The 19773-nt window shown below is 41.9% G+C and overlaps 1 protein-coding gene across 5 annotated transcripts in view; it reads right to left on the bottom strand.

Annotated features, from left to right (window-relative positions):
* The window catches only part of apbb1ip (amyloid beta (A4) precursor protein-binding, family B, member 1 interacting protein), a 141022-nt gene that overhangs the window by 44134 nt on the left and 77115 nt on the right, over positions 1-19773 (bottom strand). For all 5 annotated transcript variants that reach the window (XM_069914569.1, XM_069914571.1, XM_069914568.1 and 2 more), the window contains one exon: positions 16589-16748. In XM_069914569.1, coding sequence (XP_069770670.1) covers positions 16589-16748 — 160 coding nt within the window. The remainder of the gene's footprint in view (positions 1-16588; positions 16749-19773) is intronic.

Genomic DNA, 19773 nt, shown 5'->3' on the forward strand with positions numbered 1-19773 from the left:
AGGCCCAAATCAGCATGGTTTTCTTACAAACCTACAGCAATTTTTTGAGATCACGTAGGATAGACGGGAGAGATGTTGCTTATTTAGACTTCAAAAGGTTTTTTTGACAAGTTGCCACACAAGGCTGCTAAATAAGATGAGAGTCCATAGAATTACAGGAAGGATTATGAGCATGGGTAGAGCTTTGGCTGATAGGCAGGTAGCAAAGATTGGGAATAAAGGGATCCTATTCTAGTTAGCTACCTTTTAAAATAAAGACCTGCATGTTTAAATGCTGTTCAAACAGCAATCAACGTAATCATACCACAGGATCGAATTAGGAAGCTGAACTTGCTGGGCTTAAACACCTACCTCTGTAACTGGATCCATGACTTGCTGCCTGGAAGTCCTCAGTTCAGATTGGAAACAGCATGTCCAACACCTTCAAGATGAGCATGAGGCCCCCAGGGCTGTGTGCTCAGCTCACTGCTGTTTACCCTGCTGGTGAACTGCTGAACTGCATTGTATTTCTGATTACCCAACTCCACTCCATCCTGATAGAAAATGATGCTGAAGAAATAGTAATGGGAGACCATTACAAGGTCAAAAAGGTCTTTTGACCTTGTATAAAGCCTTCATCATCCTGACCCTTCCCCAGAAAGCCTGAGTCGCAACACAGCATGAGCTCTTTGTCCATTGTGAATAAAAACCTGTAGATCAGTCTCTCAGTCTTAGCCTCTAGTTATTTACTGCGTGTCAATTTTATTCACAATTTTTTAATTTTAAAATCACTCATAATGGACCAACTCCTGAAACCCGACAAGCTGGAGATCAGCCCAAGTCTCAGACAGCTTGAACTCTGTTTCAAGGTTTTCCTTCAAAACTCAGCCGGCATCTTGGCCACTGATGTAAACAGGCTGCATCTTCTCTTCTCCTAGGTCAGACCCCAAGTGTTCTCAATTATCAGGGATGCCACCACATATGTAGAAGTAATGGATGTACTCAAGGGGCAATACAGGGAGAAAGTTATATGCCAGACATATGCTGGCCACCTGCAGACAGTGACCAGGCGATGAGTTCCTCTGGGAGAACCCACGCAGGTGTGCAACTTCCAGGCAATATCAGCAACAGAGGACATAATTCGGGACACCCATGTTGCAGGAATCAGGTCAGACAACATGCACCAGAGGATACTCAAGCAGAGCAAGTTAGACTAAAAGGAGCAAACGATCTTGCGAAGTCACTGGAGATCACCCTTCACAATGCAAAGGCAGATGCTGTGAACAGGCCCACACACTGGACATGGGTCTACGAGCCACCAGTCTGCTAACCCTAACCCATCACAGCCGCTGTCTCACAGGAGCACCCGAAGTGCTACTTCAGTGGCCAGGCAAAACACCCCCAAAAACGCTGCCCAGCGAGAGATGCCACATGCTCAAGTGCAGGAAGAAGGGCCACTATGCAAGAGTATGCTGACCACAGCCCTCCAGCCTCATTGCCACTGCGAGCGTGGATTGGCAGCCACCATCTTGTATGCCAGCATCTTCCAGAGATGACCATGCCGCAACATGAGGGCCACCATCTTGGACACCACTGACTTCTGGGGTGTCCCACGCCATCATGTGGGTGCTGTCATCATGCCTCCAGACTGAGACTCAGGCAAATCAGACCACGGACTTCAGTGGTGCTGGACCAGAACAGCCCTCACCAACTCACCCACTGCAAGATGGACATCTCTGTCAATGATCAGGTGACTAAGTGCCTTTTTGATAGCGGGAGGGCTGAGAGCTTTATTCATCCAGACACTGTCCAATGTTACTCCATGGAGGCTAAATCTATTGCCTATAACAGATCACAAGACAACCTTGCAATTCAAAGATAATGATGCCTCCCTTCTGGAAAAACTGAATACCTATGAATGGTTTGATGAGAAGAAAGGCTATGCCAAAGAAAGCTCCTTGTCCCCCTAAAGAATGTGCTCCCACACAAGACCGTGGGATCAGACGATGTAGCTGGTCAGGTACTGAAGGACTGTGCAAACCAAAAGTCGGAGGTGCTTGTGGACATTTTCAACATGTACCTGCAGCAGTGTGTCTTCCATGTGGGTTTCTAGATAACCACAAGCATCCCAGTACTAAAGAGGATAACAGTAGCAAGCCTCAATGACTACCACGCCATGACTCTGACCTCTGCTATGATGAAATTCTTTTGAGTATCTGGTGATGGAATAAATTAAAGCACACCTCCCAGAGACACTGGACCCATTTCAATTCATCTACAGACAGAACTATTCTTCTGATGCTGTAGCCTTGTCCTTCCTCTCCATCATGACCCACCTGGAGAATAACTCATGTTAGGCTACTGTCATTGGCACTTTTAATAGAATAATTGACCAGAGGCTGGTGGCGAAGCTGTCCTTGCTGGGACTCAACACCCCTTTCAGATACTGGAATCTGGACTTCCCAACAGAAAGACCAGTCTGTCCAGGTCAATAGTAGAACTTTGTGCACCTCAGAGCTTTGTGCTCAACCTGCTCCTGTTCACACTACTGACCCACCACTGCAATGCCTGATGCAGCTCCAACAGAATTATCAAGTTTGCAGATGACAACAGTAGTTGGCCACGTGGGCAAGCCTGGGAATTAACATCCGGAGGTATATGACATTTAGGAGGGATCGGCAAGAAAGGAAAGGGGGTGGGGTAGTATTGACGGTGGGAGAAGGGACCGACACGATTGACAGAAAGGATATTAACTCGGAAGATGCGGAATCTATATGGGTAGAACTGAGGAATAACAAGGGGCGGAAAACGTTTGTGGGGGTGGTATATAGGCCTCCATATAGTAGTGTAAAGGTGAGGGAAGGCATTAAAAGAGAAATTAGAAAAGCGTGCAATAAGGGAACAGCTGTCATCATGGGAGACTTTAATTTGTATATAGATTGGATAGCCAAATTAGTAAAAATACTGAGGAGGAGGAATTCCTTGAATGTTTACAGGACGGTTATTGTTGGAATCTAGGGGTTAAAACATTATGAAAGAAATGATTAATTAATAATTTTATATTTACTGCATGGTTCAGGGAAAAAGAGGAATGCGATTAAGTGGCAATCACAGCATGGAGCAAAGTTGGCTGATCAAAATTGTCTGCTCCCAAATACAGGGAGAGGAAATACATAAAACGATTTAGGAGGAATGCTCAAACTGAAGGAGGTGGTGAGTAGCACAGGAGACACAGGCCAGACCAGAACAAAGAATGGCCTGCAAGAAACAAAGGGAATGGAAAACCAGTCTAGGAGGAAGATTAAGGCAGGAGGAGGTGTTAAAGAGAACAGCAGAAATTGGCTAGACAGGGACAGAATGGTGATTAGAAATATCTGGGGATGAATTAATTTCTGATCAAAACAACAGGATAGTCTGGCCTGGAGGATTAAGATGGGAGCGCTACACCCCAGATATCTGCAAAACAGGAGATGACTTGTGATAACCCTTATTCAAAAAGATCTAGCAAAGGAAGACAACTTTTGTTCTGTATGATAATGAAATCTAGCAAAGGAAGCCAACTTGTTATGATAAGGTTGATCTATATAAACTGAGCCAACTGGACAATAGGGGTCAGTCTTGGGGAATAGCTCACTGTGCAGGTGACCTATGAACTAACGACTGACCCAGAGCTCTGTTAAGTTTTATTCTTGTGCTGTGTAATAAATTGACTGTTGAACCGAATACCTTCTCCTATCACTTCATTCAAAGAACACGCTGGACTCAGACCACACATAGACTAAATTAAGAGTAAGGTAAAGCCAGAGTCCAACATTATCTAGACCAATATGTCGAGGAACCAACTCGGGAGCAGGCCATTTTTGATTGGGTATTTTGCAATGATAAGGGGCTAATCAACAATCTTTTTGTACGAGGCCCTTTGGGTAGGAGCGATCACAATATGATCGAATTCTCACTCGACATGGAGAGTGATGAAATTAAAACCGAGACTGAGGTCCTGAATTTAAATAAAGGGAATTATGATGGTATGAGACGGGAGTTGAGTAAGATTGATTGGGTGGTGTTTATGGGGGAATTGACTGTGGATAGACAATGGAAAGCATTCACAGATCTAATGGAGAAATTGCAAAAATCGTTTATACCGGTTTGGCATAAAAATAAACCAAAAAAGGTGACTCAACCGTGGATAACAATGGAAATTAGAGACAACATTAGGTCCAAAGAGAGAGCATATCAATTGGCCAAAAAAAAGTACCACAACCGAAGACTGGGAGCAGTTCAAGATGCACCAAAGGAGGACAAAGGGATTAATCAAGAGAGCAAAACTAAATTACGAAAGTAAGCTTGCGGCAAATATAAAAACCGACTGCAAAAGCTTTTATAAATATGTCAAGAGGAAAAGATTGGTGAAATCCAGAGTAGGTCCTTTGCAGTCGGAATCAGGGGAATATATAATGGGGAATAAGGAAATGGCAGACCAATTAAATTCTTACTTTAGTTCTGTTTTTACAAGAGAGGATACAAATAACCTCCCAAGGATGTTGGGAAACATAGAGACTAATGCAAGGGAGGAACTGAAAGAAATCAGTATCTCTAAGGACATGGTCTTGGGGAAATTGATGGGATTGAAGGCAGATAAATCCCAAGGGCCTGATAATCTACATCCTAGGGTACTTAAGGAAGTGGCCATTCAGATAGCAGATGCTTTAAGAATTATTTTCCAGAACTTGATAGACTCAGTATCAGTACCCATGGATTGGTGGGTAGCTAATGTTACCCCACTATTTAAAAAGGGTGGGTAGAGAAAAAGCGGGGAATTATAGGCCGGTGAGCCTTACATCAGTAGTGGGAAAAATGATGGAATCCATTATTAAGGATGTAATAGCGGAGCATATGACTAGCAGAGAAGGGATTGGACAGAGTCAACATGGATTTACAAAAGGTAAATCGTGCTTGACAGATCTATTGGAATTCTTTGAGATGGTGACAGGTAAAATAGATGGGGGAGAGCCAGTGGATGTGGTGTACCTGGACTTCCAAAAGGCCTTTGATAAGGTCCCGCATAAATGACTGGCTTACAAAATCAAGGCTCATGGGATTGGGGGCAAAGTATTGATGTGGATTGAGAACTGGCTGGCAGGTAGAAGACAGAGAGTTGGGATAAATGGCTCGTTTTCTGAGTGGCAGGCGGTGACCAGTGAGGTGCCACAGGGATCTTTACTGGGACCCCAGCTGTTCACAATTTACATTAATGATCTGGATGAGGGGATTGGATATAATATCTCCAAATTTGCAGATGACACTAAGCTAAGAGGGGTTGTGTGCACGGAAGAGGGGGTCAGGAAGCTCCAGTGTGATTTGGATAAATTGAGGGACTGGGCAGATACATGGCAAATGCACTTCAATGTGGATAAATGTGAGGTTATCCACTTTGGTAATACAAACCGGAGGGCAGATTACTATTTGAATGGCAATAGATTAAGAGATGGGGAAGTGCAGAGAGACCTAGGGGTACTTGTACACCAGGCTCTGAAGGTAAGCATTCAGATACAGCAGGCAGTTAAAAAGGCAAATGGTATGTTGGCCTTCATATCAAGAGAGTTTGAGTATAGGAACAAGGATACCTTACTGCAGCTGTACAGGGCCTTGGTGAGACCCCACCTGGAGTATTGTGTGCAGTTTTGGTCACCTTATCTAAGGAAGGATATTCTTGCAATGGAGGGAGTGCAGAGGCGATTCACCAGGCTGATACCTGGAACGGCAGGAATGACTTATGAGGAAAGATTGCGCAAATTGGGATTGAACTCGCTGGAGTTTAGAAGATTGAGAGGGGATCTCATAGAGACCTATAAAATTCTGGCAGGACTGGACAGAATGGATGCAGATGGGATGTTTCCAATGATGGGAAAATCCAGAACCCAGGGCCATGGTTTGAGGATAATAGGCAAACCATTTAGGACCGAGATGAGGAGGAATTTCTTTACCCAGAGGGTGGTGAATCTGTGGAATTCATTGCCACAGAGGGCAGTTGAGGCAGGTTCATTAAATCTATTTAAGAGGGAATTAGATATATTTCTTCAGTATAAGGGTATTAAAGGTTACGGAGAGAAGGCGGGGATGGGGTACTGAACTTTAAGATCAGCCATGATCTCGTTGAATGGCGGAGCAGGCTCGAAGGGTCGAATGACCTACTCCTGTTTCTATGTTTCTATGTCAGCAACAACAAACAATGAGTCACATTACAAAGAGGTGGAAAATCTCGTGAAATGGTATGAGAGGAACAAACTGAGTCTTAATGTGAACAAGACAAAGGAAACAATTGTGGTCTTCAGGAGGACAAGTGATAACCACCCTCAACTGCACATCAATATCTGTGGTGGAGAGAGTAGAGATCACCAACTTCCTCGGAGCCCACTTAAGAAGTAACCCATCATGTGCACACAACATATCCTCACTTGTCAGGAAGGCACAACAGTGACTACACTTCCTGAGAACATTGAGGCATGAAGGCTACTGGATACCATCCAGTCAACTTTCCATACTTCTATCAAGAAGTGTCCTGGCTGGATGCATCACTGTGTGGTATGGTTAGGGTTAGGGATAATCATTTGAGGTCAATCCACAGAACCACAAGAGCAGCAGAAAGGATCCTTGGGTCTCTCTCCCCTCAAATGATAGGATCTTTCAGCATTGTTGTCTGAAGACCCCTATCATGCAGATGGTATCTTGCAACTACTGCCATTGGAAAAAAGATACAGGAGTATCAGAGCCAGAACCACCAGTCTGAGAAACAGCTTCTTCCCATGGGCAGCGAGCCTGCTGAATGATTGATGAATCTACTTATTTTATTTTATATACTGCATATATATCATTTGTCTCTATCTGTGTTATGTCTGGATGTGTGTTTGCATGTTTTCACACCAAGGACTGGTGAACCCTGTTTCGTCAGGTTGTGTGCAATCATATAATAAACTTGACTGAGAACCATAGAACATTACAGCACAGAAATACAGACCATTTGATCCTTCTGGTCTGGGCTGAGCCAACAAAACTAGCTACTGACCTACTGACCTGCTCTCATTCCATAACCCTCCAGACCACTCCTATCCACGTATTTATCCAATGTATTTTTAAAACTCAAGATTGAATCTGCATTCATTACATCAGATGGCAGCTCATTCCACACTCCTACCACTCTCCGAGTGAAACATTTTTCCCTAATGTTCCACTTGTACCTCTCCCATTTCAGCCTAAAGCTATGAGCTCATATTTATTCCACCCCCCCCCCGCCCCAATCTAAGCGGAAACATCTTACTCCCCTCTACTCTGTAGATCTTATAAACCGCTATCAAGTCTCCCCTCATTCTTCTTTGCTCCAAGGAGTATTGTCCTAACCTGTTTAAGCTTTCACGATAACTCAACTCCTGAAGACCTGGCAACATCTTAGTAAATCTTCTCTGCACTCTTTCAATATTATTGATCTCTTTCATGCTGATGGGTGACCAGAACTGCATATAATATTTTAAGTGTGGTCTCACCAAGGAGCTGATCAACTTCAACATAACATCCCAAATTCTATATTCAATACTTTGATTTATAAAGGCTAAGATGCCAAAAGCTTCCTTTAAAACCCTGTCGACTTGCGACACCATCTTCAGGGAACATTGTACATTTATGCCCAGATCTCTGCTCCTTCACACTCCTCAATGGCCTACCATTTACTGTGTACATCCTACCCTGAATCGCTCTTCCAAAGTGTGACATCTCAGACTTATCTGCATTAAATTCCATCAGTCATTTACTGGCCAAATTTCCCAGCTGGTTCAGATCCCTCTGCAAACTTTGAAAATCTTCCTCACAGTCCACTACGCCTCCTGTCTTTGTGTCATCAGCAAACTTTCTGATCCAATTCACCATGTTATCATGTAGGCCACTTATATAGATAACAAACAATAATGGTCCCACAGATCCCTGAGGTACATCCACCACCAGTTTTCTTCCACTAAGCCAATTACAAATCCACTTTGTAACCTCTATGTATACTTAGTGTCATAACCTTCTGAACCAACCTCTCATTATGGAAGCTTGTCAAAGGCCTGACTAAAGTCCATATAGGCAACATCTACAGCCTTTCCCTCATCAACCTTCCTGGTAACTTCCTCAGAAAACTCTACAAGATTTGTTAAACATGACCTACCACACACAAATCCATACTGTCTGTCCTTAATCAGCTGACCATGATCCAAATAACTATATATCCTATCTCTCAGAGATCCTTCAAATAGTTTAAATACTACTGACATCAAGCTCACTGGCCTATAATTGCCTGGTTTACTCTTGGAGTCCTTCTTAAACAGCAGGACAAAATGAGCCACCCTCCAATCCTCTGCCACCTCTCTCATAACTTAGAAATTTTGACTATATCCACCAGGGGCCCTGCAATTTCAACACTTCCATCCCTCAAGGTGTGGGGGAATACTATATCCGGTCCAGGGGATTTGTCTACCTTTGTTCACTGCAAGGCAGAAAGCACTTGGTTCTCCTTAAAAACTCCATATGTTCCATAACACTTTTATTTGTTTCCCTTCCATCCTTGTTCACTATGCCAGTTTCCTGCGTAAATACCGATTAAAAATTATTTAAGAGCTCCCCATTTCATAAGGCTCCACACATAGTTGACCACTCATTTTCTAGTTGGGGGGTGGGAGAGGTCTTATTTGGTCCCTTACTATCCTTTTACTTTTAATATACTTGCAGAAACCCTTTGGATTTTCCTTCATTTATCTGCCAAACCACCTTCATGTCATTTTTTTGCCTTCCTAATGTCCTCCTAAAGCATTCTCTTACATTTTCTGTACTCTGCAAGTCGCTTATTCCCTCCTTGTTGTCTATAGTGCATAATATAGGCCCCTCCTTTTCTTAACCAAGTTTCCAATAGCCCTTGAAAACCAAGGTTCCCTGTGTCTGTCAACTTTTCCCTTATTCCTGGTAGGAACATGCAATCTATGAACTCTCAAAATATCATCTTTGAAAGGTTTCCACTTACTGGATGCATCCTTGCCAGAAAATAACTTATTCCAATGGACTCTTCTGAGATCCTTCATTTCCTCAAAATTGGCCTTTCGCCATTTCAGAACCTCAACTCAAAGGCCAGACCTATCCTTCTCCTTAATTAACTTGAAACTAATGATATTATGGACACTGGACCCAAAACTTTCACCTACACTTCTGCTACCTGACCTGCCTGGTTTCCTAAAAGATCAAGTGTTGCATCGTCTTTTGTGGGTAGCTCTACAACTTTCCTCTACACATTTGACAACCTCCAATCCATCCAGTCCTTTTACTGTATGACATTCCCAGTCTGTGTGGAAAGTTAAAATCTCCAGCTATCACAACTTGTTGTTTCTTAAGCCAGTCTATTTCCTTATAGATTTACTGCTCCAATTATCTCGGACTATTGGGTGGTCTATGATACAGCCCCATTAGTGTGCTCATGCCCTTCCCATTCCTCAGCTGCACCCATTATGGTCTCTGTAGATGAGCCCTCAGTGCTGTTCTGTTGATATTTTCCATGACTAGCAATGTTACACCTCCACCTTTCCTCCTCTTACCTCTATCCCGTTTGAAATAAGAGAACCCTGGAACACTAAGCTGCTGATCCTGCCCCTCCTGCAACCAAAAGCAATAATGTCATAGTCCCACGTGGCAATCCTCATTCTAAGCTCATCCACCTTACTGACAGTACTCTTCACATTGAAGTAGATGCATAAGAAACCATTTCTTTACTGAACTTCCCTGTCTTTACATGCAGCCCTTGCACAATTCTCATCGTCCTCCACCTTACTATCTGCTCCAACACTCTGGTTTCCTTCCCACTGCAAATCTAGTTTAAATCCCCCAAAGCAGCACTAGCAAACCTACCTACAAGGATGCAAATCCCCATCCAGTTCAGGTGCAAACCGTCCCAACGGAACAGGTCCCACCTTCTCTGGAAGAGAGCCCAATTATCCAGAAACCTAAAGCTCTCCCTCCTGCACCAACTCTTTAGCCACATGTTAAGATGGATTATCTTAGTATTTCCTGCCTCACTAGCATGTGGCACAGGTAGCAATACTAAGATTGCATCCCTGGAGGTCCTCTCCAACTTTTCTCCTAACTCTCCTATCAGGACCTCTTCACCCTTCCTGCCCATTAGTCCCTACATGGACTCCGACATGTGGATGCTCACCTTCCCTTCTGAGGATTGAGAGCACACGATCCTAGATATCATGGACCCAGGCACCAAGAAGGCAAAAAACCATCAAAGATAATTAATCTCTTCCACAGAACCTCTTGTCTGTCCCCCTTACTATCAAATTCCCTATCACGACTGCATTCCTCTCTTCCCTCCTGAGAAGAGGTTCCAGTCCAAGTGGCAGAGACATGACCAGTACAACTTGTCCCGGGTAGATCAGTATCGAAAACAGTATACCTATTGTTAATGGGAACAGTCACAGGGTTACCCTGCTCTCTCTGTCTCTTCCCCTGCTCTCTCCAGACAGTCTCCCAGCTGCCTTCCTCCCTACACTTAGGGGTGACTGCCTCCCTGAAGCTCACAGCCTCTGCTTCCCAAAAGTTCCTGAGTTCATCCAGCTCCAGTTTCCCAACTCAGTCTCCCAGGAGCTGCAACTGGACGCACCTCTTGCAGGTGTAGTCATCAGGGACACTTGTGTAGCCCCTGACTTCCCACATCTTGCAATTGGAATATTGGACTGCCCATAATTTAATTTTTGCAACAATCACAATTAATCAAAATAACTTATCATCCTTACATTATGAGGAGAAAGTTGTTCCTCAGTTACTGCTCAACAAAGCCACTTAGTGACAAAGCCAGTGCCCATTCTGTTACTGAACCACTCCAACACAAGCTGCTCCAATAGCTTTCCCTCATTTTATTACACTCTACCTGTTAACTCAATTACTTTCTAGCCCTAATCAATTGTCTCAATTGAACAAACCCCTAGTCAACTAATATCTCACTGCCTCCTCACAGCAATTAAAGTAAATTGAAAAGAGGTTACCTTTTCAATTTTTTTTGGACTAACTGCAACCATGAAAACTTGCCTATCATTTATATTTATGATCTACTTTTCACTTGCAGTAATTTAACTTGTACTTATTTTACATACCTGTGAAGATGCAGTGCATCTGAACATTGTATAACCTCTCCCTCAATGTCAGAAAGACCAAAGAGTTAATTCTAGACTTCTGGAAGAGGAGCAGAGCTCACTCCCCTGTCTATGTCAAGGGTGATGAAGAGGAAATCATGGACACCTTTAAATTCCTAGGAGTAACTGTCTCCAGTGACTTGACATGATTGTCAAAATGCCTAAGAAAGCATCTTTACTTTCTCAGAGTCCTGAGTAAATTTGACTTTTAATGTATCCCTGGACTTTTTGCTCATTGATAGCAGGAAGAAGAGATTAAGACCAGGGTGATGGGGATCCTTTAGGATGCTGGCTGCTTTCTTGAGACATCACCTCACATAGACGTCTCTAATAGATGGGAGTTCCATGCCTGTGATGGACTTGGCTAGGTTTGACACTTTCTGCACACTTTTACATTCTTGGGCACTTGAATTTCTAAACCAGACTGTGATACAACCAGTTAGTATTCATTCCACAGTACATTTGTAGCCATTTGATAAATTGACAACATGTGAATCTCCTCAGACTCCTTAGAAAGTAGAAATGCTGGTGTGCCTTCTTCATGATCCAAAATTCTGGCTCTAGGAGTGGTCCTCTGATATATGGAGGACTTTCGCTCTGTTGCATCAGTGACCAACCACCCACTTCAATTCTGTGCCCCACTCCCATGCTGACATGTCTGTCCATGCCTTCATGACTGTCAAACTAAGACCACCCAATGTTCCATCTGGGCACTCTCCAGCCAGATGAAATGAACATTGACTTCTCTGGTTTCTGCTAACCCACTCCCCATTCTCCCTCTCTATCCCATCCCTCTGTCTTCTTACCTCCCGCTCTTCACACCCTTCCCACTCAATTCATAGAGCCATTCCCCTCCCCTCATTTTCTGGTGTGCCCTCCCTCCCTTGTCCACCTTTTACCCCTGCCTGTGGGTCTGTTTCCTCCCATGACCCTCCCCCCACCATTTTGTTCAGGCACCTGCCTATGTTTTCTTCATACATTGATGAAGGGCTTAAGCTCGAAACATTGGTTATGTATCTTTACCTTTGCTATGTAAAGTGCACTGTTTGACCTGCTGAGTTTCTGCAGAATTATGTTTTTACCTCAGTCAGGGTGTCTGCAGACTTGTGCTTTACTCCGATATATGAATGCCCAGAAACTTGTAGGTTCTAACCCTCTCACCCACTAACTCGTCAATGAGGACGGGGCATGGTCCATTGACCTCTGCTTCTTAAATTCTACAATAATATTTTTTCTTCTTGGTGATGTTGAGAGCAAGATTATTGATCTGGCACCACATAACCAGATTCTCCATCTCCATCCTACATACTAACCCATTATTTGACCAACAACAATGGTGTTGTCAATGCACTTATAGATTGCACTGGAGCCAAACTTGGTTATGCAATTGTGGGTATACAGGGGACTGACCACACTGCTTTGAGGTGTCCATGGTGATGGTCACTGAGGAGGAGGTGATATTCTCTATCTGCAATGATTGAGTTCTGCTGATGAGAAAGTTGCAAAAGTAAGAACAGACTTAACACCACTTACCTGCAAAACTAATAATCATTTGCAGGTAGGTGGTGTTAAATGCTGATTGCAGTGAATGAACAACAGCTCCACATAGGTGTTTTTGTGATCCAGGTGATCCAATGCAGAGTGAAGGGCCAGCAAGGTGGCAACTGATGTAGGTGAATTGAAGTGGTTCCAGGTCCTTTCTGAAGCCAGAGACATTTCAAGCCAGAACTAAAGAAGGGTTCTGGCCCAAATTCATTCCTTTTCTCCCACTAATGCTGTGTGGCCCACTGAGATCCTCCAGCAGATTGTTTGTTGCTCCAGATTCCAGCATCTGCCGTCTCCCATGTGACCTTATTTTTCTGTTGGCCTAATATTATGTGAAAGTCTCAATTAATTTTGTAAATTATTCCAAAACAAAAAGACTCTTGCAAATACATTCATTCACATATCCCGCTGCGGTTGAAGAGAAAGGAACTCTGTGAGTTAAGTGCTTTGTTTCTGTTTCCATTTTGTGAGGCAGTTATCCAGCCTCACACGTTCGACAGTGAACCCTCATCAAATATTTGAGCAGGTTTGTCTGCTTAAGTCCAGCATAGGAGGAACTGTCTCCATCGGTGTTGATACATTTGTCCATTCCTGACTTCTGTTGCTTTCACGCTATTCATACAGGTTTATTTATGGGAAGGCATTTATCATCGTAGATGCAAAACGGTGTATTAAATAGCAAGTTGAAAAATAAGCACACATGATTTCCTTCATTGTTTCACTGTTTCGCTGTGTGCTTGTTGGAACATTGCAACATCTATTTCGAAAGTTCCACTCTTGTTCAATAGCTTTGGTGATGCAAGTGTCCTGGTTTAATGTCACCAATACACTCATGCAAATCAGCAAGTGGTTACAAAATCCTTTCAAGTCCTTTTTTGGAAGATTTGCTCTACTCAATACATTTGATAAAATTGAGGAGATTGAGCAAGGAAATGTCTGTAAAATTAACCATTTAACCATATAACCACTTACAGCACAGAACAGGCCAGTTCAGCCCTACTAGTCCATGCCGTAACAAATCCCCACCCTCCTAGTCCCACTGACCACCACCTGGTCCATACCTCTCCAGTCCTCTCCTATCCATGTAACTATCCAGTCTTCCCTTAAATGTAACCAATGATCCCGCCTCGACCACGTCTGTCGGAAGCTCATTCCACATCCCTACCACCCTTTGCGTAAAGAAATTGCCCCTCATGTTCCCCTTATAATTTTCCCCCTTCAATCTTAAACCATGCCCTCTAGTTTGAATCTCCCCCACTCTTAATTGAAAAAGCCTATCCACGTTTACTCTGTCTGTCCCTTTTAAAATCTTAAACACCTCTATCAAGTCCCCTCTCAATCTTCTACGCTATTTTGCACAATGGAAGAATACTGTGGTTGTGGAGATCAATCATCCCATCAAGGCAGTGCCCTAAGTGTAACTATTTTTTGTATTGATTTTCATTCCATTATAAGATCAGAATATTCAATTTGATTCTCAACTCCACAACAATCCATGGCTGCATGCAGAAGTCCTAGACAACATTCAGACACATGATGTGACCAGCAACATTTGGACCACAAATGGCCTTCTCTGAAGGGAGTTTTACCACCTACCCATCATAGTGAATGGCATAGCCATCACTAAGACCCCTGATTTGAACAGTCCGAGATTCACCATTAACTTGAAACTCAACTGCTCCAATCAGCTAGCAATGGAGAGCAGTTCTTCAGCCAGCAAGTAGTGTTCTGGATCATTGATCAAGAGTTATGATTTTGAATCCCACCATTGCAATTGAGTACTTTCAAATATTCAAATCTGGTACAACTGATCTCAATTAGCATGAAGTTATCGGATTATTGTAAAAACATCTGGCTCTTCATTGTATTTCAGGGAAGGAAATCTACTATTTGTTACTTGGCCAATTTATGATGTGACTCCAGATACACCAACATTGTGAACTTTTATTGGCTATTCAGCAATACGGAACAGATAATTAAGGCCACCATTTATATCCAAGTCCAGATCGTTTGCGTAAATTGGAAAAAAATAAAATTTAAGCCCTAAGAGTAGGTCAGAATCAAGGTGACTTTCTGCTAATTATTTTCCTCCTGATATATTTTTAAATTAAAAATAAATATACATACAGCGTGGCTCTTCCAGCCCATGAGCCCAAGCTGCCAAAAGACTCCAATTTAACCTACTATCCCTGTACATTTTGAAAGGTGGGAGGAAACTGGAGCACCCAGAGGGAACCCACACAGACACAGGGAGAATGTAAAAAACTCCTCATAGACAGCGCTGAATTCGAACCTGGGGTGAAGGAGCTATAATTACATTCTGCCAGCTGCTATACTAACTGTGGCACTCCAATATCTGCATTTATTCACTACCACAGGGCCCAAGGGAGGATTAAAGTATCTTGGATGCCGGTATGATTAAAGAAGTAAATGGAATTAATTTATTTTGAGCTAGGAGAGTTTTGGGTGAGAACCCCTCCCCCCGCACTTAAAACCAATTTGACCATTGAGTTTATTCCAAATAGTAATAATATGTTTTAGTAAGGGGGCTTCCTTAGGACCAGATAGTAATTTAGAATTCCATTTATTTGAATTTCCATTTATTTATTAAAATATGTTAAAATTACTTTAGTGGTGGCCAGGAAATACATAGCCATTACTTGGAAATCTGATTCCCAATTGAATCTGACTCACTGGAAGTCAGAAATGCATAGTTGTGTTTCCCAGAGAAAATTACTTACAACCTCAGAAATTGTTACAAAATTTTAAAGAATATGGAGCCTGTTTTTAAGATACATGGGGATTAAGCTTTGATGATTCCCCCCTCCGGTCTCTAATACCCCTATCTCCAGTATCCCTAGCAATGTCTATGTTAAGATATTTATCCCTTAAGGAAAGAAGTAAGCTCTGGATGAATCACGTAATGTTTCATCTGTATGTAATTAATGCTTTTGGAAAACAGATGATTTTGTCACATTATATGGGAGAATGACCCCTTCTTTTTCTTTTTTCCTTTTCCTTTGGGGGAGAGGGGGTCATTCTCTTTTTCCTCTTTTCTTTTTTTCCGTTTCCTACTTTTCTTTTAAGGATCGGCATGCTGTGTAATTTTGTATTTATAAGCAATAGTCCAGAATTTGATAATTGTGATAATGTGTTGATTCTTCCTTCTTTGTATATCAACATGTAGTTTGGTTCTGATATTTTATTGTATGTATCTGTAATGTTTCTTTGGCTTTGTTTGTTTTGTAACTTCATGTTGATTGAAAATCCTTAATAAAACATAAAAAAAACCAGTGCACCCATCTGTCAGTATAAACTATTCTCTGCACCATTGGTCACCGTGTGTTGCATCTACAAACTGTGCTACATTAATTCTTCTATGTTATTCTTCTGACAGCAGCTCTGAGATTCATGATCTCTACATTCAGAAGGGCAAGGGTTTCAGGTACAAGTGATACTAAACCTCCTGGTTCCCTTGCAATTTACACATCATGGTGATTTGAAACTAAATCTCCATTCCTTCATCAGTAATGAGTCCGCATCCCAGAACTCCCTATCCAACAGCTTTGTACTTCACTAGAGGGATTACTGCAGTTCAAGTAGGAGATTCACTGCCACCCTCTCTTGGGCAATTAAGGGTTACTAACAAATGCTTACATCTTGATAAAGGAAGTAATTACATAAAAAAACTTCTTGTTTACATTGTTAAAATAAGCAACTGAGAAAAACCAGAAACTACTGTCTGTTTCACAGAATATTAATGGTGAACACCACTGGTTTTGCTCTCTTTATAAGTACCAGGCCTTGACTTTGAACTGACTCTCTTGTAAACATCATTTTAAAATCTTATATCTTACCAATCTGTAGCTCAGGATTATTTTCATACAGGCACCACTCCACGCTGCAATTGCAATGAGACTTCTCAAATAAATTGTCCAAAATTTCTCGCACAGTTTGCCTTTCATCAACCATGAGTGTTTTACTGCTATTGTCATTCATGAGGACCTTGACAACAAGCTGCAAGATAAACATGATTCTGATTGAAAATACATGAATGGTCTGGCACCTTTCAACAAATATTTAAATACCAAAATACAACCAGCAATATATTCCCTAAAATTTAGAGAGTTAACCGATGACTTCATCGATATTTTCAAGAAACTCTTAACATCCAAGATTCAGGATTGGATATTGAGAGAATAACCTAAGCAATAGAGCTAGGCCTTTTAGAAATAGTTACAAAAGTCTTCTTTATGTAAAGGTTGGTGGGGCAGTTGATAGTTATCCAAATCTGGTAGTTTTTGATTTGTTAGCAAAAGTATTAAAGATATGGAAAATGGTGGACATATGGATTCAAGTTACTGAATTAGGTTAGTAATGTTAGCTTTGAATTGTGGAACAGTCCTTAGGGCCTAAAGGAAGTCCACATGTTCCTACATTTCCATAATTTCCAACTGTCATTACCTCATCAATCAAATTATAGTTTATTATAGTAAGAAAAAAATAATTATGTCTCATCATCCTAAAGTAAAATGGCAACTGAATTTCTTTCACTGCAGACGAGCCCTTTTTCTGTGCCACCAAGTACAATATTTGGAAGTTACTTTATAGCATGCAAACCAAATGATTCCCTTTATTAGAAGTGGCTCCAGTTTGTGGCAGTGCCTGAAGGCTAGGGCTTTGATCAACCTGATACTTAAATGGAGGATGTTTCTGCTCTCTCTCTGTGAAAAAACAGGGAGATAGGCTCACTGTTCTGAGGCCTCTCCCTTTGCTCAGTTCAGGACAATCATCAAGATTGTATACCTAAAATGGATGAGGGGGGGGCGGGTGGGGGGAGAAAAAGTCACTGTATATGTGTGAAAAAGAAATAGTGTATATCATGGCTAATGTGATTTATGGTGTGAAAAATAAAAAATTAAAAAAAAAAAGAAGAATTCAAGTATGAAGGTTAATTTAACAATTGGTTCTTCCCTGCTTTTTGTGAAGTGCCTTATTCCTTCCATTAAGATAACCAAGGAGGAACAAACAGATTCCATATCACACAGTGCTGAAGCCTCAGAATACCAAAATATTTGTGGTAGTGTCAGGCACCTGACAACTGTGGTTTTTTTCTGTTGCAGATAAATTTAATAGACAAGCAGATCTAAGAAACCAGTGAACAATGTCTGTGTTGACAATAACAGAAAAAGAGGAACTGGAATTAGTCAAAATTATCTATGAATAGAAGTCTACAAGATTATCGACTTATTCACCACAAATTTCAGGTTCACCATTACCAGTAACAGTTGTTTGCACTGCTCGATTGCAAGAGTATACATGAAAAGATGCTGTGATGTAGTGACATTCTAAATAATCTCATTTGAGGTTGTTCCTTATCCAGTCTCTGGTCTAATCCAAAAATATGTCCCATCTCCTCAGAACATGAGATTTATTGAGACAAAGAAGTTAAAACTAGTAAGCCATGAGAACGAAATAACCAATCTCCAGAATCAGAATCAAGATTTAGTTTCATGAACAAGTCATGAAATTCGATGTTTGCGGTGGTAGCATCAGAGTGAAATCTGTGACTGAAAATAGATATATTTTTGGGAGATAAATTGGGGAAAGGTTTGTTAGAGTAGGTCACATACAAACACTTTAAAACAGATCTTATTTGAAATACTGGAGCTGCCCCATACTAGAGAGGGTAGGGGGCCACAGAGCCTTTGCAAGATCTTTGGAGAGTGCCCAAGAGACTTCACTAATTGATTGTTGTTTACAAAAAGGTATCAGATGTAAGAGTTTGTCAGACCCACAGGCTGTCTGGATTGGAACTTGCTGTTCTAAGAGAGTCATGTGGTTTTGCAAGCAGAGAGTCAAACAGGATTTCTCTGTGTGTGTGTGTGTGTGTGTGTGTGTGTGTGTGTGTGTGTGTGTGTGTGTGTGTGTGTGTGTGTGTGTGTGTGTGTGAAAGAGAGAGAGAGAGAGAGTGATCTCACACAGAGATCACTTCTACAGTGTTACAGTCAGCAACAGCAGCTGGGACTGGAACAGGACAAGCTGGCAAGCTTGTGGAAAACCCCATTTGGAAGACGGGTTGTGAATTCTTGGTTCAGCCTAGTCAAAGCCCTTGTGGTTCATGTGAGAGGAGAGGACTGGCTGCCTAATATTTCACTTGAAATAAGAGAAACAAAAAGGAACTCTGTGGTGATGTGAAAGAAAGAGGTTATCATCTGGAGAACTCTGAGGGGGCAAGTTTCGTCAGCAAGACACTGAAGTGGCTGATTAAAAAGGAATCAGTGGTGGATGAACTGGAACAACAAATCTGTCTGTCTCTCTCTAAACTGACAAGAACCTTCCTGAGTGGTAACCATTTACCTTTCAAGCACCAAAGCCTGGTGGACTTTATAAATGTTAAATTCTGTGCACAGTGAACTTGGAGGAATGAGAAGTGAGATTGGACTGTGAACCAAAGAACTTTTCTGAACTTACACACATGTGTGCTAGGAATAAGAAAGGGGTTCAGTTAGGTTAGTTAAGTCAATAGTGATAAGTTAAAGTCTGATTCTGTTTTCATGTTTAATGATAATTAAAAGCAACTTTTGTTTAAGCTGCTGGGTTTGGGGTCCTCTGGCTCATAACAAAACATACATATTATTACAATTTTATGACATTACTATAAAAATAGAATAATAATAACAATAATTGTGCATGAAAAGTAAGACAGCTTCTTTGGTTCATTGATTATTCAGGAATCTGATGGCAGAGGGGAAGAAACTGTCGTTGAGCCGCTGAGTGCAGGTCTTGGGGCTCCTGTACCTTTTCCCTGATTAAGCAGAATGAAGAGGGCATGGCCTGGTGGTGGGGGTCTTTGAGGAGGAGTTTATTCTTGTCCTGAGAGTTGGCGCCTCCATACCAGGCACTGATGCAACCAGTCAGAATACTCTCCACGGTACACCTGTAGAGGTTTATGAGAGTTTTTGGTGAAATACCAAATCTCCTCAGACACCTCATAAAGTATAGCCACTGGTGAGCCTTCTTTGTGATTGCATCAACGTGG

Source organism: Narcine bancroftii, chromosome 1, assembly GCF_036971445.1.
Source record: "Narcine bancroftii isolate sNarBan1 chromosome 1, sNarBan1.hap1, whole genome shotgun sequence".
Lineage (NCBI taxonomy): Eukaryota > Metazoa > Chordata > Chondrichthyes > Torpediniformes > Narcinidae > Narcine > Narcine bancroftii.